Here is a 26,371-nt window from a genome sequence, read left to right as displayed (position 1 = left end):
AATGACTCTACTGCAGCCACAGTGCTGTCCATGATGGTGAGTGGGGGGAGTGCAGGGGGGTTTCTCCTGAAGTCCATGGTCATCTCCACAGTTTTGAGCGTGTTGAGCTCCAGGTTGATGAGCCTGCACCAGACAGCCAACTCTTTAACCTCCTGTCTGTAAGCAGACTCGTCACCATCCTGGATGAGGCCGATGACTGCAATGTCGTCCGCAAACTTCAGGAGCTTGACAGATGTGTCGTTAGAGGTGCAGTCGTTTGTGTAGAGGGAAAAGAGCAGTGGGGAGAGCACACATCCCTGAGGGGCGCCAGTGTTGATGATGCGGGTGTTGGATGTGAATTTACCAATTCTCACTAGCTGCTGTCTATCTGTCAGAAAGCTGGTGATCCACTGACAGATGGAGCTAGGAACAGAGAGCTGGGTTAGTTTGGTCTGGAGGAGTGTTGGGATGATGGTGTTGAAGGCCGAACTTAAGTCCACGAACAGGATCCTTGCATAAGTCCCTGATTTGTCCAGATGTTGCAGGATGTAGTGCAGTCCCATGTTGACTGCATCATCCACAGACCTGTTTGCTCGGTAAGCAAACTGCAGGGGGTCCAGCAAGGGTCCTGTGATGTCCTTCAGATAAGCCAACACCAGTCTTTCAAAAGACTTCATAACCACAGACGTTAAAGCAACAGGTCTGTAGTCATTAAGTCCTGTGATTTTGGGTTTCTTTGGGATGGGGATGATGGTGGAGTGTTCGAAGCAGGCAGGGACTTTGCACAGCTCCAGTGATCTGTTGAAGATCTGTGAAAAGATGTGGGCCAGCTGGTCAGCACAGGATTTCAGACAGGCTGATGAAACACCGCCTGGGCCTGGTGCTTTCTTTCTCTTCTGCTTCCTGAAGACCTGACGCACATCATCTTCACTGATCTGAAATGCAGAAGTGGGGGAGAGGGGGGTTGCTGGAGGTGTTGATGGCTGTGTAGAGTCAGGGCGGGTGTGGGGTGTGAGACCGGGAGTTTCAAATCTACAATAAAACTCATTCAGGTCTTCAACAAGTTGTTAATTCGCCTCAGTGCTGGGGGATGGTGTCTTGTAGTTTGTGATGTCTTTAAGACCTTTCCACACTGAAGCAGGGTCGTTGGCTGAAAACTGGTTTTCCAGCTTTTTAGCGTAGCTCCTCTTAGCCACTCTAATCTCCTTATTCAGTGTGTTTCTGGCCTGATTATACAAGACCCTGTCCCCACTCCTGAACGCATCCTCTTTGGCCTGACGAAGCTTCCTGAGTTTTGCTGTGAACCATGGTTTGTCGTTATTGTATGTTAAATGAGTCCTGGTAGGAATGCACATATTCTCACAGAAACTAATGTATGATGTTACAGAATCTGTGAGCTCATCCAGATCATTGGCAGCAGCTTCAAAAACTCTTCAATCAGTGCAGTTGAAACAGGCTTATAAAAATTGTGAGGAGAGCAATCACATTTATTTTCTAAAATAAAAAATTTAAACTTCAAAACTGCAATAAATTAAGGTTGACTCAATAGCCTCTTAAACGTCTACAAACAAACAACCTTCAAAAAGTCTCAGCCATGTCCGCCTCTCATATATGAAACACCTGCGATTCACAACTACCTGCCACTGCACTTGCATTTGTGTAAAAGTTGCCTTGTTGACAAGTTTGGGTGATTGAGACATAGTACCTTCAATGCCCTGTAGATGGCAATATCATTTCTTTTGTATCAGAAATAAACTGCTACAGAAACAGTAAGGTGTCATGCAAAATCTACTGGTGTACACAATACACATACTTATTCAAAAATGTCAAGTAGTGAGTAAAAGTTTCTTCAATTTTTGATACTCAGTAAAACTACAAAGCAGCCAAAAACATACTCATGTACAGTAACTAATTACATTTACTCAAATACTTTATACCTCTGATTTAACGGCCATAATGGATAATTTACCTCAGATTTTGGAAATAAATGAGTTTGCTTTGAATTGAAAGGATACAATAACTTGTGTGTTCCATGACAGACTGTATCAGTCACTTTTGATCATGTTAAAGTGGTGTCATTCATTAATCTGATGTGTATTCATCCATTTGCCGTGAGTGTGAGACAGCAGTGCTCTTGCAAAGAGAGTCTGCCTACACACTCGTCTGATTGGCTGTAATTTTGATTGATTTCATCGCATCTCATATCCAGACAAACTGCTTGTTGATTGAATCTTATCATATCAGTTAGAAGACAGTATAAAATTGCCACATACTGTCTGGAACACCCTTCGCGTTTGGGATACACCTACTGTAGGATTCCTAAAATGTTGCCAATGGGATGCTTGCTAGGTTTCAGAATAGACTGATACAAACAGTCTCACATTTATCAATACGACCACAACTTGACTTTTCAAGTTTTCCACATTGCAACTGACCGTGTTTAGAGAACATGATCAGTGCACGGTCACCTAAGAAAGTGTTTACTAATGAGTCCACTCAACTAATGAGCTAAATAGAGAGAGGTTTACAGACGACAGGAGGCAGATGTTTGGGCAATTTAGAAAGAGCCTAGGGCATGTCTACAGGCAGGACTACAGCATTAACAGCTGCTCTTTCATTCAGCTTCCAGGCTTTCTGAGGACGTGAGAATACACTTTAGCTAACGTCACAAACGGCAGGACTGATTTCTCCGTTCGGCAAATGCTCACCTCTATCTTTCATCTTTATATTTCTGTTTCAGCCGTGCGAGAATCAATTTACAATTCAAATGCGTTCAAGCGTTTCTGGAAAGGTTTGAAATTCAATTAAGATCCAGGGGTTGAATGGAAATGAAAGTGACGGTGTGGCAGTGGCTTGTTTATGCTCGTTTGATGGCGAACACTGGAACAGATTGCTTTGCATTTTAAAACACACAGTTCAATTTGGAAAACATGCATTTGCGTGAACATTAGTGGTGTATGATTTTATCTGGGTAAGCTGCTCACGCTGTGTGTTTGCGCGGGGCGGCAGAGCGCGTGAGCTGGTTATTGGTTCAGATAGCTGAGCTCTGCGCTTTGATCGCAGGGATAAGAGAACATGGAAGCACAAAGATCACTCAATGACTCAATGGAGGCATGTGAGATTGTTCTAGGTGTTCAAAGTGAGGCATGTGGAGATAGATCAGAAAACACTGCCCTGCTGAACCCAGCTGACTTCAATAGGAATAAATGTGAAAGTGTAAATTTCTGGTAAGAATATTACATAAGCATATAAGCCGAGTCACACTGAATCTGCACCTTCAAAATTCCTTGATTTACTGTCAAGTTCTACGTTTTCTGCATGTTTATTTCAGGGCTTTTAAATAATATAAAAATATAATAAAATTAATAAAAATATAAATAACAGGGTTTCTACAGACATGAACAAGTTAAATTTAAGATTTTTTAAGACCTTTTTAATACCACTTCTGACTTCTTTTCTCAGAATTGTGAGATATAAACTCACAACTGCGTGTTATAAAGTCCAATTCTGTGAAAAAAGACTATTTTCTTACAATTTCGAGTTTATAACATGCAATTGCGAGTTTGTCTCGCAATTATGAGAAAAAAGTCATAACTGTGACATAAAAAGTCACTTTTTTTCAATTAAATGGGCTTACATAACAGTTCGCTATGATTTATGATGATTAATCACAAAGGAAAGGGGAAAAACATTAACAAAGAAGTGAAAAAATGCTGAATTAACTGTACCTTAGTTCGCCTAAAATTGCACTTTTCTTCGTTAAATATTTAACCTAATTTGATAATGCTGTCAGACACCAAAAAGAGCACATTCTCCTCTGCATATCTTTGACTTCTTTTCTCAGAATTGTGAGATATAAACTCACAACTGCGTTATAAAGTCCAATTCTGTGAAAAAAGACTATTTTCTTACAATTTCGAGTTTATAACATGCAATTGCGAGTTTATGTCTCGCAATTATGAGAAAAAAGTCATAACTGTGACATAAAAAGTCACTTTTTTTCAATTAAATGGGCTTCCATAACAGTTCGCTATGATTTATGATGATTAATCACAAAGGAAATGGGAAAAACATTAACAAAGAAGTGAAAAAATGCTGAATTAACTGTATCTTAGTTCGCCTAAAATTGCACTTTTCTTCGTTAAATATTTAGCCTAATTTGATAAGCTGAAAAGTAAAAAAAAAAAAAAACTTAAGAGTTTAAGGTTTGTTTCAATCACTAAGCCTCAGTACAGGCACCAGTTATAGTTCTGCTTGCCTTAGTGAACACTTTCAGCTCTAGATGACTTTGGTGTTTTCTGAAAGACAGAAAACACTGAGCTTCAGAACTCTGAAAAGTGGAAATATCCAGCAGTCTCTGATCTGCCAATTAACCCGGTTTCACTGGGCATTCGCACACTCCTCCTAAACGCCTGCGCATGCCTACGCACATACACACACTTCACAAGCAGCTCTCTTTCTTTCTGATAAGTGATGTCTGACGTTCGTCCTAAATTAGCTTTTCAAGCGGGTCCCAGCGGAAGTGTCCAGAGAGCCGTGGAACTTTCCAGACATCAGATACTGCAGTTAAGAGTGTGTTGACAGGAGGTGTCCGACTTATCAGAGAGTCATCTCTCCCACCTTCAATACCACGACTGAGGTGCCCTTGAGCAAGGCACCAAACCCCCAACTGCTCCCCGAGTGCCGCAGCATAAATGGCTGCCCACTGCTCCGGGTGTGTGTTCACGGTGTGTGTGTGTTCACTTTGGATGGGTTAAATGCAGAGCACTAATTCCGAGTATGGGTCACTATACTTGGCCACATGTCACGTCACACATACTATATAATAATAATAATAATAATACTACAATTAAATAACAGATTATGGAAGCCCATTTCCACCACTTAATACAAAATAAAACAAGGTAATTGTCTCACATTTCTGACTTTTTTTCTCGCAATTGCGAATTTACATCTCGCTATTCTGACTTCTTTTCTCAGAATTGTGAGATATAAACTCACAACTGCGTGTTATAAAGTCCAATTCTGTGAAAAAAGACTATTTTCTTACAATTTCGAGTTTATAACATGCAATTGCGAGTTTATGTCTCGCAATTATGAGAAAAAAGTCATAACTGTGACATAAAAAGTCACTTTTTTTCAATTAAATGGGCTTACATAACAGTTCGCTATGATTTATGATGATTAATCACAAAGGAAAGGGGAAAAACATTAACAAAGAAGTGAAAAAATGCTGAATTAACTGTACCTTAGTTCGCCTAAAATTGCACTTTTCTTCGTTAAATATTTAACCTAATTTGATAATGCTGTCAGACACCAAAAAGAGCACATTCTCCTCTGCATATCTTGCCATTTTAAATGCATGATTTGAGATGTCCTTCATGTCTGTAGCTCAGGACGTAACAGTTCAGGACGAGTTACGCAGAAAAGTAAAAAAACAAAAAACTTAAGAGTTTAAGGTTTGTTTCAATCACTAAGCCTCAGTACAGGCACCAGTTATAGTTCTGCTTGCCTTAGTGAACACTTTCAGCTCTAGATGACTTTGGTGTTTTCTGAAAGACAGAAAACACTGAGCTTCAGAACTCTGAAAAGTGGAAATATCCAGCAGTCTCTGATCTGCCAATTAACCCGGTTTCACTGGGCATTCGCACACTCCTCCTAAACGCCTGCGCATGCCTACGCACATACACACACTTCACAAGCAGCTCTCTTTCTTTCTGATAAGTGATGTCTGACGTTCGTCCTAAATTAGCTTTTCAAGCAGGTCCCAGCGGAAGTGTCCAGAGAGCCGTGGAACTTTCCAGACATCAGATACTACAGTTAAGAGTGTGTTGACAGGAGGTGTCCGACTTATCAGAGAGTCACATACATCAAAGAGCATCCCTCAGAGAGTGTCAAAATAAACTCCGCTGGTCTGGATGATGTGTGTGTGTGTGTGTGTATAATGTTCTCATACTGGTCTTAAGTTTCTGCAGAGGAGTTTTTAAGTGCAGAATGTTTAATGTAAATGTTTCTCTCTCCTTGCTTCATAAAGCATGTGACTTGACAAGACTTATGCATTTCTTCCCTTTCCTCTCTACTCTTATTTTCATTAAACATATGGGAGGATGGCAGGATGAAGAAATAATAAGCTCTCACCGGTTTTGGGTTGCAGGTTCTTGCGTGGCTCTTCGGGTCCTTCGATCGGCTGGTCGGCCAGAAACATGCGTGCCTGATCCAATGTGCTGAGAACTAAATGCTCACGCTCCTTAAGCTCCGCCCTCAGAGCCTGAAAACACAATCAGTTAACATCACATCACATCACATCCTGTCAATCAGTCATTAACAGAGCTTAATTATAAAAATCAGCAGAAATAAGAAAAAAAAATGGGTGGGAAAAACAATTATCGTTAAGAAAACAGTCGACCAATTAACAAGAGAGAAATAAAAAGATAAATAGATGGATGGATGGATGGACTAGATAGAGAAACTGACAAATAAAAAAACTGAAATGTATGGATGGATGGATAGATAGACCGACAGACAGACAGAGAGAGATACAGATAGATGGACAGACGAACAGACAGACAGACAGACGGACAGACAGACAGACGAACAGACAGACAGACGGACAGACAGACAGACGAACAGAGAGACAGACAGACAGACAAACAGACGGACAGATAGACAGCCAGACAAACAGACAGACAGACATATGGACAGACAGGCAGACAGACAGCCAGACAGATGGACAGACAGACAGACAGACAGACAGACAGACAGACAGACAGACAGACAGACAGACAGACAGACAGACAGACAGACAGACAGACAGACAGACAGACAGACAGACAGACAGACAGACAGACAGACAGACAGACAGACAGACAGACAGACAGACAGACAGACAGACAGATAGACAAGACAGACAGACAGACAGATAGACAAGACAGACAGACAGACAGACAGACAGATAGACAAGACAGACAGACAGACAGACAGACAGATAGACAAGACAGACAGACAGAGAGAGATACAGATGGATGGACAGACGAACAGACAGACAGACAAACAGACAGACGAACAGACAGAATTAACAACAGTTTTGCCAGACTACTTTTGGCTTTCTTTTCATGAATTTCATTCTTTTAATCAGCCACAGTCCGTCATTTTCTGACAGTATGCGTTCATTGTTTATGTAAGTCAGCACTCCATCCAAGAGTGTGTGTTTGTGTGTGAGCAGGAGATCAGTGAGAGCAAAATGAAAAACAAAGAGATCAAGAAAATGTGAGAATGAGGGCAGTAAAGGACTGATAGGGTGCACATATAAAACGGACATTGAAGTGCAATTGCAAACACAATCTCCGTGGTCAAATGAGGCATTTCCGCAGGGTCTCACGCAAATTAGCCAAACTAATAGCCGATCTCTAACTCAGACAAAACTAATTCCTGCCTTCAGGCAGCACAGGACTTCTGCACAGTCAGACACACACACAATTAAATGAACAGCCAAATCTCAGCGGAGAGGAAAACTGGATTACCATTCCTCTGATAGCTGGGCCCCTCAGGCTCGACTGGAGAGCAGGGTCACGGCACCCTCCACACTTCTGAAACGGTCGTTAAACAGAACCGGAGGAAGTGATAAGCCTTTTAATTACATCCTGCTAAAGTAAACCTAGAGAGCACCAGCCGCACATTAGAGGCCCGTGATGAGGACAGAAAGGAAGAGGATGTGTGTGAGCAGGAGATCAGTGAGAGCAAAATGAAAAACAAAGAGATCAAGAAAATGTGAGAATGAGGGCAGTAAAGGACTGATAGGGTGCACATATAAAACGGACATTGAAGTGCAATTGCAAACACAATCTCCGTGGTCAAATGAGGCATTTCCGCAGGGTCTCACGCAAATTAGCCAAACTAATAGCCGATCTCTAACTCAGACAAAACTAATTCCTGCCTTCAGGCAGCACAGGACTTCTGCACAGTCAGACACACACACAATTAAATGAACAGCCAAATCTCAGCGGAGAGGAAAACTGGATTACCATTCCTCTGATAGCTGGGCCCCTCAGGCTCGACTGGAGAGCAGGGTCACGGCACCCTCCACACTTCTGAAACGGTCGTTAAACAGAACCGGAGGAAGTGATAAGCCTTTTAATTACATCCTGCTAAAGTAAACCTAGAGAGCACCAGCCGCACATTAGAGGCCCGTGATGAGGACAGAAAGGAAGAGGAGCGGTCCATTAAACAGCATTACGGAGACGTTAAGGACCAATATTTAAAAAATCATGAAGATTAGAGTAAGATGGAGAAAGAGACACATATGAGGTCAAAGAAGAACCTCATATACGAGCGTGTGTGTGCAGCTCGCTGGATGATACACGGCAATGGATAGACTGCACTGCTTTACTACTCTGAAGACTACTGGGATAAGGATGTAAACTAGTGAATATCACCTACATTTCTGTGTGTTTTAGCTATGGCAGTGGTCCTGACAGCATTAAATATCCAATATACACATAGCTGTGATTGCACAGCAATTTAATTCCTTATTAGGGTCTGTTTATACTACAACAACTGTTCTCAAATTAGAAAACACATTTCAAGGTGGGGTAAGCGATTTTTATAGAGATGGCGGATAAAAAAACTAAAGAGGAAAACGTCTGCGGATATATTGGATCAGCTTTCCAGCACGGATCGGATCAGCTTTCCAGCACTGGAGAGAACTCAAGGAGAAGTAGGCCTGCGATCGGACGCCGAGCCAATATTAGCAATTATCATGACGTTTTCTTTGACCTTTTCATTGTCATCATTAAAGGTGGGGTAAGCGATTTTTCACAGTGTCTGCGCCGCAACAGCTAAAGTCTGTCGACAAAGCGACCGTTGAAAATCATTTGAAATTTGTGTCAATACGTCATGAATAGAACGCAGCAGCAGTTTTCTGTTAGGGATTTGTCGTGTCGTGCCGCATCCAGTGTAGACCATAGATATGTACAGTATATACTGTATATATATGGTGTAGACAGCATCACTGATTATAATGAGTTCTATAGTATTTTGTCGCGCTGCGCCACTCGCGTCTGGTGTAGACACAGTGTAACATTGGTTTTGCTTTGTTTCACAGAACTAATCGTTGCCTGGGTTGCATGTGTGGGGTGGAGCTATCAAAATAGGGGCAAGACACTTTTGGGGTAGGGGCGTGTTTGTTTTGGTGATTTCAAATGTCAACATTGGCTACCAGAAATCACTTACCCCACCTTTAAAACAATTCCTATTCACACGGATCCACTGAAACTACTAAAAGCGCAGTATTATGCATGCCAGGCTAGGCGATGACTGAACACATAATACGCAAGTGCACAACGTCAATCATTTTCACAAATTCGCTTTTTTGTAGTGTACATAGAGACGATTATGGTATAGTTCTCAAAAACTTGCACTTTAAAACTCAATTTCAAAAACGCTGCTGTCATGTAAATTAATTGCCAAAATGCAAAAAGTTTTTCTGTTTTTAGCTGAAAACGGTGTTGTGTAAACACCCTTTTAATCTGACAAATTGTGACTCGCCTCAACAACTGTACACATCTCTGCTTTGCAACAGTCCTTAAGTTCTTCCTCATCCTGAGTAGTTTGGGATAAACCAAGCTTTGCTTTTTATTAATGTTTTTTTTTTTTTTCTTCTTTTGACTTGACCACTGATAGTAACAAAAATAAATACCATGGTTTAAACTGTATAACCTTAACCAGCCTAAATATACAGTTTCATTAAAGGCTTAGTTCACCCAAAAATGGAAATTCTGTCATTCTCACCTTCATGTCATTTCCATAAGACTTGGGTTCAGCTTCGAAGCACAAGTGAAGATTTTTTAATGAAACGTAATAAAAGAGATTTCTGTCCCTCCACTGAAAGTCCATTGACGCTTTAAAAAGTTCATAAAAACATTGTAAACGTAATCCATATGAATCCAGCAGATTCACATAAACACTGATGGCATATAAACAGTGATCAACATGCATATATTGACAGAAGGTCAACTGTACTTGCTTGACATTCAGGAGCCAATGAGGTCGGTTCTTGCACATTAAGGATGTTTGAGCTTCCATAAAGCATATTTGATGTGCTCTATGCATATACATTTTTATTACGTCTAAACTATTTCTGCTTATCATAAAGAGGGTGTAGTAATGTTTTGCCCATGTGCCACTGCATTTGGTTTAATCACTTTCAGCTCATTCAAAAATAAGAAAACGAGAACTTTTCCGATTAAGAAAAAGTTAACAAAACATTTTAAAAAGATAATCCGATGGATGTGGTTGATTTTCCAACCATCATATAATATGGTCTTGCCTCCATCTTGGCTCTATCAATCACAAAATAAAAGTCCTCTTCCAACTAAATAATCTTATTTATAATAAAATATGACATGAAATAAACCACAAAATTGATATATTCACAAATATATGCTAAATGGCTCCAACAAAGTGATAGTGTGTCTTCAGAAGACTAAACGGCTCGATTCATATGGATTACTTTTATGATGTCTTCATTAACTTTTTTTAAAGTTTGAAAGTTTTGGACTTTCATTAAAGGAACAGAACTATTTCAGGTTTCATGAAAAAAATGTCTCCGTTTGGGTTTTGAAGATGAATGGAATTCTTATGGGTTTGGAACGACATGAGGGTGAATAATCATGACCATTTTTATTTTGGGGTGAACTATCCCTTTAAGATGCCTCTTGTAGCTGAAACATGCTTTAGTAAACAACCTTCACCATCAGTGGCAAACATCAGATAGCTCTTCCATCTCTCTCTTTCACGAAGATGATTACTGTTTCCACTTTTAAAGCCAAAAAGCAGCAAACTATCATAAGTGCTCTCCCTGAGCTCTTAAAACACTTCTGACAGACACAAACAGCCAAACACAAAAGCACGCGCATTCACAGTCCTAAATGGCACATAATGAATAACCTCTGTGCCTGGAGTGAAAGACCATTGAAAACCATGAATTGGCAAACTGCTCCACACATCCGGAACACCTTTAAAAGACTCCCAAACAAGCACTCTAATGGCTCAGCTCCAGCCAAAACACCCTGGAGGCTAGTTTTTGGGGAGGATGGATGTGGAGAGACTGTACTGTCTGTCAGCTGTAGCAGCCTCTTGCCCTTGACAGCCTGAAGCTCAGGTCGAAGATGCTGGAGTGGTGCCAAAGTGCCACTTATCACTATAGCAACGCACAGCGTCACAGCAACAATAATTACCTCAGCGCTGCTTTCATCAGTTCAGAATGATGCCACCCTCACTTTTTAATCGAACTGAACGGACATCGTGTATAAGTCAGACTGGTGCAGATTCAGGACAGTTAGGCATCCGTGGCATGCTGTTGATTACAGCAGAAAAGAACTGTGTAGCTTGTTTCGAGGAAAACAAACAGAAAATGTGCCTTTACAGTAAAAGCACATACAGTGGACGTCTAAGATTGAAGACTGAAAAGCTTGCAGTTTTGTTAAAGCATTTAAATGAAATAATTTGTGCAAAAATATGTTATTTGAAGTTATTTTCAGGTGGAACTACATTTCAAGTCTTGTGAGAAGTTCATATAAATTCATACTGGAAGTTTTACACTGTGATTTATTTCATGCATGAATTATTAAATCACAAAGTAATATTTTTCAAAGTAATAAACTTTTTTTTGTCAATATATTTTATTTTGAGGGAGTTACTTATCTATCCACTGCAGTGGAAACCATGCAACAATGGTATAAAAAGTGATTCAATAGAACTCATTGTTTGGTCTGAAAAAAAAATGGTTTTAAAACATTTACTAAGTGCAAATGGTATGAATACATATAAGAAGGCTTAAGAAGTCTGTCTGACGTTTTTTCATCAAAATTAACCTCTTTATCAGACACCTAGGCTATTATGCATGGGTTTCTATCTAAGTACTGTACTTCTGAATGGGCTGAGGCTGGGATTTAGCTGGTTTGAAGTTGAAGTATTTGATGATCGTATACTATGTGCAGAAAGCATTCACTCAATATCCTTATCTCATTTTTGACAGATGTGGCTTTTTCATTGGAGCATTAAATAACAACAACAATAGAAAGGACATTTGAAAAACATCACATTCTATGTCTCGAAACTCATTTTATTAATTAAAAAATGGCTAACTTTTATTTAAAACAATTAAAACCAGTATCATACTTGAGCACAAATACACACACACACACACACTCGAACGCAATCATGCACACACACACACGCTCCCACCACACACACACTCGAACGCAATCATGCGCACATTTCGCTGTCCTCGTTTATGCCTATGACCTATGACCTAATAAATAAATATTGACTGTAAGCATTGAAATAAATTATAAAATCTGAAGACTATTTAATATTGCTGTTTAATAAAACTGTTCAAGTGTAAATTATATCATAATTTTGATAAAACATTCAAAATAAGGCTGAATCTATATATAGGCCCAATAGTGGACAGATATATTTTCTGTCACAAAAAGAAAATGTACAAGAAAAATATTGTTAAAATCTGGATAAAAGTATTTCTGACATCCTATTTATTTTTTGTGGATTTAACACTTAACTCCTCTTCCCGTCGTCTTTTTAAATATATGATGCAATATCTCAAAACAAAAAATAGACACAAATACAATATTTAAATGGAATTGTAGACAGCGCTTTGGGGGTTCAACACTTGGTGGTTGGGACATGGTGCTACAACCTAAATGGTTCAAAATGGTTTCCAAACATCTGTCCACTGTAGCGGACACCATACGTGAAAGGGTTAAGCAATTTTGTTGTTCTTTTTTTGCACAAAGCAGAAAGCTTTTAGCGCTGCAGCAAAAAGAAATAAAAGCCCACAGATGAGTATTAGGTGTGTGACACTTTTTCTGTATATTATTGTTCTTGTGCTGCCAGAGAGAATGATGGGAAATCATTTTTCTATACAAGCAAGTCACTTTATGGTGTCCTTGCACATATCATGATAACAATGTTTCTGGGTTTACTTGCTTCACAAACTATTTTCCTGTTTGACTCTGTAAAGCTGCTTTGACACAACCAGTATTGTATAAAGCGCTATACAAATAAAGGTGACTTGACTTGACATGGACATGACACATACAGATATAGACTACACTATATAAAAAAAAAGAAAAATACCATTGATGTAACAAGTTCTCCACGACACCACAGATACTAATAAAAAACTTTGTTTTTAAGAGTGTTTGGGGTCTGTGATTTTTAAATTTTTTTAAAAATAAATGTTTTTATTATTACTACAATTTAAAATACGGTAACACTTTATTTTGATGGTCCCTTTTGAACATTCTGTTGACAATAAGTAACACTACACCTACATGTCTACTAACTCTCATCAGAGTATTAGTAGCCTGTCTACTTAATATCTGCTAACTCTTTATTGTGATGGTCTCCCAACAGACATTCCACTGACTATCAGTAACTTTGCAAGTACATGTCAACATATTCTAACCCTAACCCTACCAGTTTACTAATACTGTACTAACACTCTAATGAGAGTTAGTAGACATGTAGGTGAAACTGTACAGACAACATTAGCAGCCATTTCAGATTAGATTAGCTATTCTATAACATTAGTCTCATGATAACACTTTGAATGGGGACCAATTCTCATTAACTATTACCTATGACTTTTTCCTCAATAAACTCCTAATTTGCTGCTTATTAATAGTTATCAAGGTAGTTGTAGGATTAAGGGATCTAAAATACGCTCATGCAGGATAAGACATTAATATGTGCTTTATAAGAACTAATATGCTAGTAGCAAATATGCAGCAAATATGCATGCTAATAAGCAAGTAGTTAATAGTGAGAATTGGTCCCTAAACTAAAGTGTTACCACTATGTGAATTTGAACATTTATTCTATAGTTAAATTAATTTTTTGTGATAGCAAACAGCACAGCTGAAATTGAGCTAAACCTGGAACACTCTTTGGAAGAATGGATAAAGACGACAATCCTTTATGACCAAGGACTAAACGTCTAGGCCTCGGCGGCTTTATTCAGTCTCGTATTCAACTCTTAGAGGATTCACAACCCAAATGATCAGAATAAATCACACAGACGAAACCAGTATTGAACAGAGATGAGCCCGGCAGAGTAACAGCAATCAGTGCAAAGACAGTTTCCAGCTTTTTAAGGTCATTATTTCTTTTCTGGGTGCCTGGACTAAAAAAAAAAACCTTACAGTGATGAGATTAATGCAGCATGATAGTGCTCACATAAGAAAAATTAGAAACTATGTGCATATACATTTCAGTCTGTTCTTCACATTAAACTCTTTTATAGCTTCAGAGGACTTATGGACTAGTTTTATGATACTTTTATAGTGCTTTTCTGTCCTTTCTGGCCACTGTATGGAAAAGAGCAGTGCGGACATCTGGTTACATTTCTTTTATGTTCCATGGAAAAACATACAAGTTTTAAATGATATATGGTCAAATGATGACAATTTTCCTTTTTGTTTGAATGATCCTATTGAAATGATGATAAATATAGTGTCTGATATTACATAAATCATTTGTCCTTGTAACGGTCAGAAGCTTTATCAGCATTACACCTTTATCAGTAAAACTGAGAATACCACACACTTTCCCACTCTCAGGACTTTACAAAACCGTGATTGATCGTTTTAATTACAGCAGCAATAAAGAAGGCTCTTCTATTGGATAAGTAGATGTATGATTAATAAACACTATTACTGAGACATAAGGATACTGTCCTCAAGTACTCTTTACACTTTATCGCCAATAATCAAATGAACGCTGTGTGGAAAAATGACAAACATGAATATGCTAATAGACACCCGCCACACGCAGAGACACACTCAATATCCATGAACTGTGTTGTACACCAGCTGAGAGGATAACTGTTAAGGGATAATTCTCTAACAGACACATTTTGAAGTATATTTATTTAATGGGTAATTTTACAAAACGGGTGCTATCTGTGACCATCGCGCGCGTGTGTGTGTATACATAGTCACACTCTGGTTTGAGGACCAATTCTCACTATTATGACTTTTGCCTTAAACTCATAATTTGCTGCTTATTAGTAGTTAGTAATGTAGTTGTGTTAAGTTTAGGTATGGGGGTGGATTAAGGGATCTAAAATCTTGTCATGCAGAATAAGGCATTAATATGTGCTTTATAAGCACTAATAAACAGCCAATATGCTTGTGATGCTAATAAGCAGCTAGTTAATAGTGAGAATATGTCCCTAAACTAAAGTGTTACCATAAATATAAAGCTTTTAGATGAAAAAAAAAATAGATAAGTAAATAAATAATTGAATATATAAATACATTTGTGTCCCCAGAGAAGTATGCCAACCCTGTTATCATTTTGGTAATGCAGGATAAAAAATAAATAAATAATAATAATAATATAAAATAAAATAAAATAAAAATGCAATATATTAACCTAATCAGTTTTTGAGGAAATGAAATTCTTTAAGAATGCTTCCGTTTTTTAATCACGTTATTTGATATTTTTTGGTTTCTCATAAAGAGATGAGCTGAATGTCAACCGTGTTACCATGATTTTGTTTCATAAACAACTGATACTTGTAAACTACTTGATACTTGTGGAAGCAGCTTCAGATTATCTTTCTATTAAGCTCCTTGTAGTTTCAAGCCTTAAATGTCAAATTAAACAGTGAAAGTGTCAACCCTGTTACTGTCAACCTTGTTACCTTTTTAAAGGCATAATTATATCCCAACATATTATGCTTATTTATATATTAAATAAAATATATTCATTTAGCTTGAGATGGTACAATGCAATTAACACTTATATACATTATTTAATTGAATATTAAAAGTAAAACAAAAAAAAGTACTTTAAAAATCACCGTTTCCATTTCATTTAATGGCCTCATTACACTCAATTCATCTTGGAATAAAGGTCATTCTGCGTCTCTTTAACTGGCTCAGTGTCTTTATCAGTGGAAGTTTTCAGACAGACAAGTCTCTCAGACCTCACACAAATTATTCATTTTCACTTCCATCCCGTGTTCTGGGGCGCTCTATCCTGGTCGCCCGGTCGGCACGGCACACTAACCAGCCGTGACGTGTTCAAAAGGCCTGGCGTTTTGTACCCACGCTGCTAAAGCTCTTACCAGGGCAGCCGGCTCAAAGACAATCTATTATAAGAGCCCAAGAAAAAGATGAGGTGGCGAGAGAGAGAGAGAGAGAAAGTCCAACTGGGGGGCAATCTTTCTCTTGGCTCCAGAGAATCATTAGTCAAACTGTCTGAGAAAGAGAGAAAGAGAGATCGAGAGCATAACCAAACTGTCACACCTTCCCATAATTCCCTGCGGTGGTTTTGTCTGGTATTGTAGGTATTCCTGCATCATACAGCAGAAAGAAACCAGAAAAACATGTCTGCACTGATCGAAAGCTTCAAACAGAAATCTCCTTAAACAGCTCTTATTTATGACATGCATTTCTGTATGTAAACATTTCAAGACATCATACGTGATCTCGGGTCAGTCAAACACTGATTTAAAACGATTTCAGGGAAAGGTGAGAGTGTAACTGCTCTGATTGTTCAGCTCAGGCCTGCTAGAAGCTCGATTACTGTCATTATCTCACAGACAGTTAATGACACATGTGGGTCATTTGTTATGTCAGTGACACTGTACACTGTACGACACATGATCAGAATATAACGGCCCAATATGATCATTTAGCGGAGTAGCATAAACACTACAATATTCCCAGCAGGAGAATCTGATGAGACAATGAAATGCTGGAGAACGGAGAGGGAAAAAAAATGTGTTGAAGATGATAGGATGGAAAGGAGAGTCAAGAGAGACAAAATGAGACGGGATGAGACCAGAGAAGACGCAGACGAGACAATATGACTGTAGAGGAGAGAGAGGAGACAGGACAATAAAGAGGAAAAGAGACAAGATGAGACAGGCCAAGATGTATTTGCACACACACACACACACACACATATATATATATATATTAGTCTGGCGGGTAAACTATAAAATGTACGAGCCAATGGTGATTCTATTGCCAAGGTGTACGCAGAAGGTTGATACATACGTTTGTTTATCCACTATTTTAATGTCTTCATGCTTTACACACAACATTTGAGTATTTACAACAATTCCCCTTTTAATTGTGTTTCCTCAGCTGATAAGGCTGAGTGTTTCAAGGTACATAATGAGACGAGACGACACAACCTGAGAAGAACGAGATAAGAGAGGAGAAGAGACAATGAGAAGAGGGATATATGAGAGAGAAAGCTACAACACTGATATGACGGAGTTGAGTTGAGAAGGGAGGGACGGGACAGTATGAGCTGAATTCGAGACAGTAGCTGCGATGAGGGTAGACAGCGATGAGACTGGCTCTCACCGTGCAGTGGGTCTGCTGCTGCAGCACTGTGGGCACATCTCCTCCGATGGGCATCTGTTTGTTCAGTTCCTCATCCTTCACACAGATCCAGCGGCTCAGTTCCTCCAGGACTGACAGAAGACGGTTCCAGCGCTCAGCACTGGCCTCCAGATGAGCCCTGCACACACAATTACACATGCATTAAAAAAATCGTACAAATCTTGGTACTAATGAAGATGTTACATTTGGAATGCATCAGGATTCTCCCACAAACACATGGTTGAACACAACAGTTCCAACAGTCTTTCTCTGAACAGAATGAGTGCAACAGGTGAAACTTGTGTGTGTGTGTATGTGTGTGTGTGCGTGCACAAGGGTTAACAGTGCAGGCATTTTACTCACATATGTGATTAAAAATAGATGTGCGAGAACTGTAAAATGCATTTAGGGGCATTTGTGTGAATAAAAAAACCTGGATTATAAAAATGAATGTCATAAAAGTCTTAAATATCTTACATGGTGTAACAAACGTCTTGATCATTTTAAGAAGTGTTAAATTTGGCGATGGAAAAACTGGATTCTCCATACAACCTAATGGGATTATTAAACTTCAAAAGGCTATGATTTTATGAGATAAATATAAGCGCTGCACATTTCATAGTAAAAACCCGGCACTGTTGTGCAATCTCCAAGCTCACGCTTTCAGAGCAGTTCACATTTTAGCCAACAGATTGCTTATGATCTACAGTTGATGTATTATGACATGGTTTACTTTATGGTGTTTATATTGTAAAATGTTGTACATGGTTGTAAAATGATGGTCTGTTTCATTGAGCAGCTAGCATTAGTAAAGCACACACATTTCAAAATAAGAGTCCCAATATATTTATAATTACACAGATATACAGTATGTATAACTGTAATAAACAGACCATGCCAATATAGTTTATACAGTTTAAAGTAGGCCTATAAATAATTACATAATTATTAAATACAGTTTGAAGCAGAAATATGTATATATATAAAACTAAGTACTTTTTGTATTCTAATAAATTAAATCATTTTACTTGTAAATGTCTCCTTGTGTCCTTTTATTAAAGGGAAACACATTATACATTTTAATTGCACCCTTAAAGTTTTTTTAATGCACTAATTTTTTTTAACTTAGAAAAAAGAAGTGTCAAGCCCTGGTGTGTGTGTGTGTGTGTAAATGGACGTATCAGCAAGACTTGTAATTACATGTGTTCACTAATTAGTGCCTAATGTGTGTGTGTGTGTGTATGTGTGTGTGTGTGTGTGTGTGTGTGTAAATGGACGTATCAGCAAGACTTGTAATTACACGTGTTCACTAATTAGTGCCTAATTAGATTTGAACACAATTACACTGTTTTCCTCTCTCTCACACACACAGTCACACTCTCTTGTTGGTCCATTTTACCATTTTAAATGGTACACACACAAAACAACTATGCTACACACACACACACTCAGATCGACAATAGAAGTGAAACACGGCTCCATCTGTCCTTACGAGTGGCTCTTACCATTAATGTGTGAGCACTTGAACTTGAGGTTTATGTGTGTGTGTGTGTGTGTGTGTGTGACTGACCGTATATTGGCTGATTTGGCCTTCAGGTCGTTCCAGCGCTGGTTCATGTCATCCAGTCTCTGTTGGAGGAAAACTGCTTCCTCTGAGCTCCCCAGAGCCTTCACCATCTTCATCTTATTCCCGTCCACACTCCTGAAGACATCATTATGAGCCTCGATCTCCGCCTGGATGTCCTACACACACAGAGAGAGAGAGAGACAGAGAGAGACTGCTTTAATTGCACTGTTACCACCTTCATTATGTGGATTCGTTAAAAGGAAAGATAAATAAATCAACAAAGACAAACAGAGACGTTTCCACACCTCCGCTGAGAGGAAAGCACACAATTAAAGCTGTCAGTCTGATACTGAACCTCTCCACACACACACACACACACACACACACTCACAGACACACTCACAGACACACACAGACACAGACACAGACACACACACACACACAGCAACTGAACTGATGATTAATCTCACTACATGTGAAAGCACTCATGAAGCACACAATCTAGTCATTTATTCCTCTGACAGCATCCAACAGAATTATTAGTTATGAAAATCTCATCTTTGTATATATATAATTTGTTTAAAGTTTCTGTAAAGCTTTAGTTATTTTTATGATGAATAGATATATTTTTAAGTCACTATTTTCAGTTTAGTTTTAGTTTTATGGTGGCTAGATTATTATGTTTTTTTAAGGTTTATTCAGTTTCAGTAGATTATTGCTTTCGGTTTTCATTCCTTATATAACACAGCACCACGATTTATATCATGATGAAAACACAATTTATCACAACCTGCATCATGTTTAACACCAAATTGTAATATCAAACTGCCTTCAAAGTTTACTAGTGAAATGCACAACACCACAGCACACTGCAGGAGTTTCTATCTAATGTCACTCTGGATATTTATAATACATCAACATTGTGTGGTTCCTGTGTGCTTCTTTCTGACAGAATACACTGACAGACTATTTTATTTAAAAAAATGTCCATTTCTTTGGAAATACATGCTAATAAAGCTGGTTTGAATTGGAATTTGACAGATTGAGACATGTAGAGGACAGTAGGAGGAGGTTTGGGTCTTTTCCAGTTAATTAGCAAAGTGCTCTCTGCTACTTCACAAACGCTCTCTCTCTGTGTCAGTCCTTTAAACAATATACACCAGAATACCAATGAATATACACAACAGCACTAACTGTATGCTGTTGAAACACGCATCAGAAAGCATAGAGATTAAATAAAGTATTATGCAAATATTACGTTGAAGGCCCCAATAGAATTCACTGAGAAAGACACAAGAACTGACTACTTACACTGTCTGACGGACAAACATAAAGTGAGCAACAGTTCTTGTGGATACAGAATATCTCAAAGAACAAAACTGTCAGTGAACAAAACTAAACAACAAAAAACTAACGTTAAAAAATGTCTGAAACAACAAAACTAAACAACAAAAAAACATCTGAAACAACAAAACTGTCAGTGAACAAAACTAAACGACAAAAAACAAAATAAAAAAGAACGTCTGAAACAACAAAACTGTCAGTGAACAAAACTAAACAAAAAACAAAAAAAATGAATGTCTCAAACTAAAATAAATAAATAAATAAATAAACAAAAATAAATAAATAAATAAATGTTTAAAAAAGTCTCTAAACAAAACAAATGTCTAAACAAAATTAAATGTCCCAAACAACATAAACAGTCAGTGAAAAAAAAAGAAAAAACTTGGACCTTACAAACTTTGGAAAATGCAGTCACTAAACCTTCCTCAAAAGATTTTGCCTTGTACGAGGTAAATAGGACACTTTTTTTTTTCAGGTGAACAGGTGCATCCTATCCCACAATATACAGTCAGCCAATCAGATCTGAGCTTGCCATTTTGTGTGGTTATTGTAATTTACAATGGCAATTTGCATCAAACTGTCGGTGGACGAACTTTCGCTGATCAACTGGTGTGCTGTCTAACATTGAGGTTATAGTTTAGGTAAAGTGTGTATGTGTTAAAAAAAAACAAAAAAAGCGATTACCTCGTTGACATGACATGCACACACAGAACCACTAGACTGACCCCTTCAGCATGCAGCATGTGTCTGCGCTCTAGAAGTCTCATTTCTGCTCTTCATCACTGTAAATGATACAATATTGCCAAAGCTTAGTATACATGTACAAAAAGATAAAAAATAATAATATAATGTATTATTTACATTATTATTATTTATAATTTATCTCTCTCACACACACACACACACACAGGTGGAAGATGCTCTTCAAACTGAGAGCACTCTGAAAGCCTCTCTTTTCTGGAAGCAGTTATTGCACAGATAGCAGACACTTTTATCCAAAGTGACTAACAGGACACTCACTGCTGTACCGGCCCTCCAGCGACCTGAGCTTAAGTGACTTGATCGAGGACAAAATTGGGATAATTCACAGATCAGCCTTTATGGGACTTTCTTTACAGGTCAGGAAATGGAATAATTTTTTTATTAAAAAATGATTTTGTGATAAACAGATCATTGTGTCACTCGCAGCAATTTATACCAGATGAAACTGTCTAGCTCGTTCAGTGAACTGTCCCGATCACAAACATGTTATTTTATTATGCTTTGGTTTTTAGTGGTTTGAGGAGAAGATATTTCCATGTGTCGGAAAAACAAAACTTACAGCATCCATAAACCTGTGATGCGGAAGTTCCCAGGCAAATTTCCAATTTTCTCCAGAGCAGATGTCTGATTTGAAGAGTTTGAATATTTTACATCAGTGAGTATAAAACATTTTTACAATTTAGATTTTTACATTTAGATCATCTATGGGAATGCATAATATATTTGTACTATATTAGATACACACACCCACACACATATACAGTTGTGGCCAAAATTTTACATACACTTTGCAGTATCTGCAAATTGTTAATTATTTTACCAAAATATAAATATTAATTCATCAGTATCAGTCAATACTGGTGGAGATCGAATACATTTTACCATCAGATTTAAAAGTCGTAACATTATAATTGTTGCCTTATTGTTATCAAATAGAATTTTGGTAACACTTCATTTTACAGTGTCCTTGTTACATGTTTCATCCACTAACTATATTAATAACAGTTAATTACACAAGCAACTAATCCTAAACCTAAAGTACCGGTGTAATTTAAGTATCAATTTAAGTTTTTTTTTTCCATATGTCTATATAGTTTATATTAAGTTTAAGTTGATTTAGTTTAAATTATTTTAACTTTAATTGAAAATGAGAAGTGTTGCCTTGACAACTAGCTGAAATAATAATCGGTTTGCGACATTTTATTTCATTTAATGTTTGTTTGATTTCAAGGAAATAAATGTTTTTATGTATGGTTTTATTTCATTTTTGTTAACGATAATAACCCTGGTAAATGCATGCAATTAATTATTATTACTCAGTACTTCTTTGTGTAATTGCATTGTAATTGCAAGGACAACTTTAAACAAGGAATTTGAATGGTTTATCCCTAAACAATCTGGTGAGCAGCGGTTTCCAGTCGCATTCGGCACTTGTGTAACTTCGGGTCGCCACAGCACCCCGATCCATTCCTCCACGAGCGAATCTGAAAATACCTCCTCAAACTTCTTCAGCAACTCCTGCAAGCTGAAGTTCAGACCAATCATCATGATCTCCGTCTACCTCGACCGCACTACATTCCAGAACGCCAACGACGGAGAGAAATCTGGCAACGGATCAGTCTCCTCTGGGGGTCCACACACGCACAACACAGCTTATCACACGCAGGAGCATCATCTGTGGAAGAGCACACACGCATCACGGCTTCAGCGTCTGGCAGCGTGGAGCTCCAGTGTTGGATGGGTCTTGCCCAGTGCTCAGGATCTTCTGTAGTGTGAAGTCAAGGCCTGGATGTTGGAGGTAGACTGAAGATAGAGTTAGGGATTCAACCAAATATCCAACTGTTGGTTCAGTGATCTGGAGATGATTTAGCTGCTTTACTCGTTCTCACAAACCACACACACACACACGGCTCTTTCTCTGTAGTACAGACACACACAGAAAGCGTCTTGTTCCTCCAGGTTCCTGTGACCCTCGGACAAGCGTTCGTACTCAGTACTCCGTATAAAAGAGCCTCTGTGTGGTTCGCTCTGACGGGCAGAGCAAGGAGAGCAGCACAGCTGTCTGATTCACTCTCTCTCGTAGAAAATACGCACTCAGAGTAAGCAAGCCAAGAAGAACGGTGAAGGTCTGACCTTGAGGAGAACATCTCCAAATCTAGGCATATAGAAAGGCCAGAAGCAGGTGAGCTGTGAACGTGAAGGTGTTCATCTTTGCTCGAACCCAAAGCTCCACTTTGATCTTCACATGTTCCATCAGCGCTTGAAGAACATGCATCCAGATGGAGGTTTTCTTTCTTTCTGATCTCCACAGGCAGCTTGAAGTTTTCCAGAACTTCCACAAGTTTTCCTAAAACTCTCTGACTGGCCACCTTTCCTCTGTCTGTGGTCTTCTCTGACTGCTGGCTCCCAGAGCTGACTTTTCCTGCTCTCTCTCTCTCTCCTGTCTTTCCCTCCAGTGGCAGCTGTTTATTATTTTATTCAGCATCCTCTGTTTCCCCTCCTCTTTCCCTCCACTCCTCCATCCCACACACACCCACTTCCTGTAGGGCCCCACCATGAAAGAGAGCGAGCCGAAAATGAAAAAGAAGAATGTTCGACAAGAAGGTGAAGGCGGGAAAGACAAAGTTTTATATTGCAACAAGTTCAGCATCTGTGAATATGTGAAGCTCTCAGAGAGAGAGACTCTCATGACATGTTGTAGATATTGCAGCAAGCACTCTAAAATAGATCATCCAGATGAACAGACGTCTGCTATCAGTGAAGCGCTCTCCTCTCAGATGCCTTTGGTTCATCAGTAAGTTTTGACTGAAACAAGCCTATGACTCACTCAAATACTCCAACACCAAATGTTCAATCATTCTCTCATGTTTCAGTCTTTTTTTTTTTATTATTGGTGACCAATATCTCACTTTAGATTCACTTCAGATATCACCACCTATTCCTTTCTCTGCAGCGCTCGGAGTTAAACAGCATTGTTCAGAGAGTGTGTGAGTGTGAGCTACGCTTGCTTTGAAATTCATAACGCACATATGGGCTCTTTCTTGGCTTGTCTAAAAACATAAAGTCAACGTGTCAGGGGCCATGTGGTCTGAACTTACACACACACGCGAAGCCTACAGCAGCCAGGAGCAAAGACAGAAGACAATTCTGAATATTCATAAGCGAACCCCTTTGAAGTGCCTTTACTTCATTAGCACATTTACATAATGAGTATCCAGCGAGGCACGTTTGATGTGCGCAAAGTCGCATGTGTGTGAGTGCAAACAAACCCTGCTGGATTACAATCAAATCAGGATATGAATATGTGTAACACAAAATAGCTCATGAGTTCATACAGGAGAATGTTTGTTTACGCAAACAAAAGTAATGCACATGATTACAACGACTGAGAATCAGGCTGCAGTTGAAATAAACACAACTGGAAACAGCAATGCTCACAACTCACACCTCTGGGTGGAGAATAATACTAAAGCGGCTGAAAGGGGAACGAGGGTGAGGGCTGAAATCAGAGGGTGATGGGCGAATGGAAACATGAGGGAAACGTTTCACAGCTCTGGGAATTATGGGAAGAGAGTCACTGGGAGAACTGATAATGCAAAGTTTGAGCCGAGAAGTGTGGTTTGGCTCACAGAAACTCAAACCAAGTTTCAACATGGCTACTGTTCATGAACGCTTTAACTTTATTAGGAGGGCATGTCTACATGCACATTTGCACTGCATCACAAACACACACCCCCACACACACACACACACATGTACCCATCCACACACACACACACACTCACACACACACACACACATACTTGTATTTGTGGTTTACGGGGACTCTCCATAGGCGTAATGGTTTTTATACTGTACAAACTGTATTTTCTATTGCCCTACACCAACCCTACACCTAAACCTACCCCTCACAGGAAACTGCTGGCAATTTTTTAATTTCTTAAAACACGTTTTGTATGTTTTTTAAGCCTTTTGTTTTACGGGGACACAGGAAGTGTCCTCATAAACCATGTTTACGTTGTAGTACCCATGTCATTATACACATTTGTGTCCTCATAAACCATGTTTACGTTGTAGTACCCATGTCATTATACACATTTGTGTCCTCATAAACCATATATACCTGTACACACACACACACTCACACACACACACGTACACTCACACACACTCACACACTTACTTTGATCTTGTGAACTGTGATGGAGCAGATTTCTGTGCAGGTACTTCTAACAAACATCTGAGTCTAGTCCACATCTGCACCTCACTGATAATGGTGTGTGTGTGTGTGTGTGTGTAGCTTGTGGACATATGTCTCTAAATGTTAGCTAAATCTGACAAAACCTCTGTGTAAGGATATCAGGAAGTTCTCATATGGGAAACCTCTATGGGAAGGTACGACTGCTTTGCGCTTTGAGGGAGTTACACACAGCAGCTTTCAAACGAATCACCTGAATAAACTGACTGACTCAGTGATTGATTTTAGCAATTAATTCTACTCTCAGTGAACAAATTTATATTGTATATTTACACAGGAAGCCATCAATGACATCATCAACCGTAAAATAAAATAAAATAAAATAATTTACTTTTTATTGAAATTCTAACAGAAATCCACTGGTTTGAAAACTGAATTTGGATTATTTTTATTTATTTGTCCTGTTCTATTAAGTGTTCTTGCAGGGCTGGGTTGACAATAGTGATTAATCTATTTTAATTGATTTTCATTTTGATGAACTGACATTGATTCTTAAATCTCAAAGTCAGGTTTTTGTGCTGTTTTGAATAAAACTTCGCTAAACATTATTTGTAGCACGCCTACCGTCCAATAATGACAATGTTATTTTAATATGAAACAAATCCTCTGCTTTCAAATTCAAGAAATTCAAACAATAAATGCAATTTTGGTGCTATTTAATGTGGCGTGACAGATCAAGTTAAATCACTGAATTGTAATAGTGACAATACTAACTTTAATATTTAATACTACAGTAAATGTACCGACTGACTATATAAACTATAGTTTACAGCTTTAGTTGAGAGATTCCGTCAGAATAACTGAAATGTACTATATCTGATATATATTTAAATGAATCAATATCGAGATCAGAATCGAATCAAGAGTTTATGACTTACACAAATTGGACATTTTACATACAGCACACAGTGAAAATGACATGAATATGACAGTGGGCAAATGCATAAAGCGCAGCATAATTTGAAATCACGAATTTATGTTTAAAGCATTCAATTTGCACGGACCGAAAGTCACGCAGAGAACACGCGATCATGCAGG

General features: G+C 38.5%; 1 protein-coding gene across 1 annotated transcript in view; it reads right to left on the bottom strand.

The window, feature by feature from the left end:
* Positions 1-26,371, bottom strand: part of utrn (utrophin) — a 223,342-nt gene that overhangs the window by 74,768 nt on the left and 122,203 nt on the right. Inside the window, exons 50-52 of the mRNA XM_016514969.1 lie at positions 18,973-19,145; positions 17,385-17,541; positions 6,118-6,247 (exon numbers count right to left, since the gene is read on the bottom strand). Of these exons, the coding sequence (XP_016370455.1) occupies positions 6,118-6,247; positions 17,385-17,541; positions 18,973-19,145 (460 nt within the window). The remainder of the gene's footprint in view (positions 1-6,117; positions 6,248-17,384; positions 17,542-18,972; positions 19,146-26,371) is intronic.

The sequence above is a fragment of the Sinocyclocheilus rhinocerous genome, unplaced genomic scaffold (genome assembly GCF_001515625.1).
Source record: "Sinocyclocheilus rhinocerous isolate Xijiao unplaced genomic scaffold, SAMN03320098_v1.1 scaffold1167, whole genome shotgun sequence".
In the NCBI taxonomy this organism is placed as follows: Eukaryota; Metazoa; Chordata; class Actinopteri; order Cypriniformes; family Cyprinidae; genus Sinocyclocheilus; species Sinocyclocheilus rhinocerous.
Note: the sequence above shows the minus strand (reverse complement) of the source record. Positions and strands in the feature narration are given on the sequence as shown.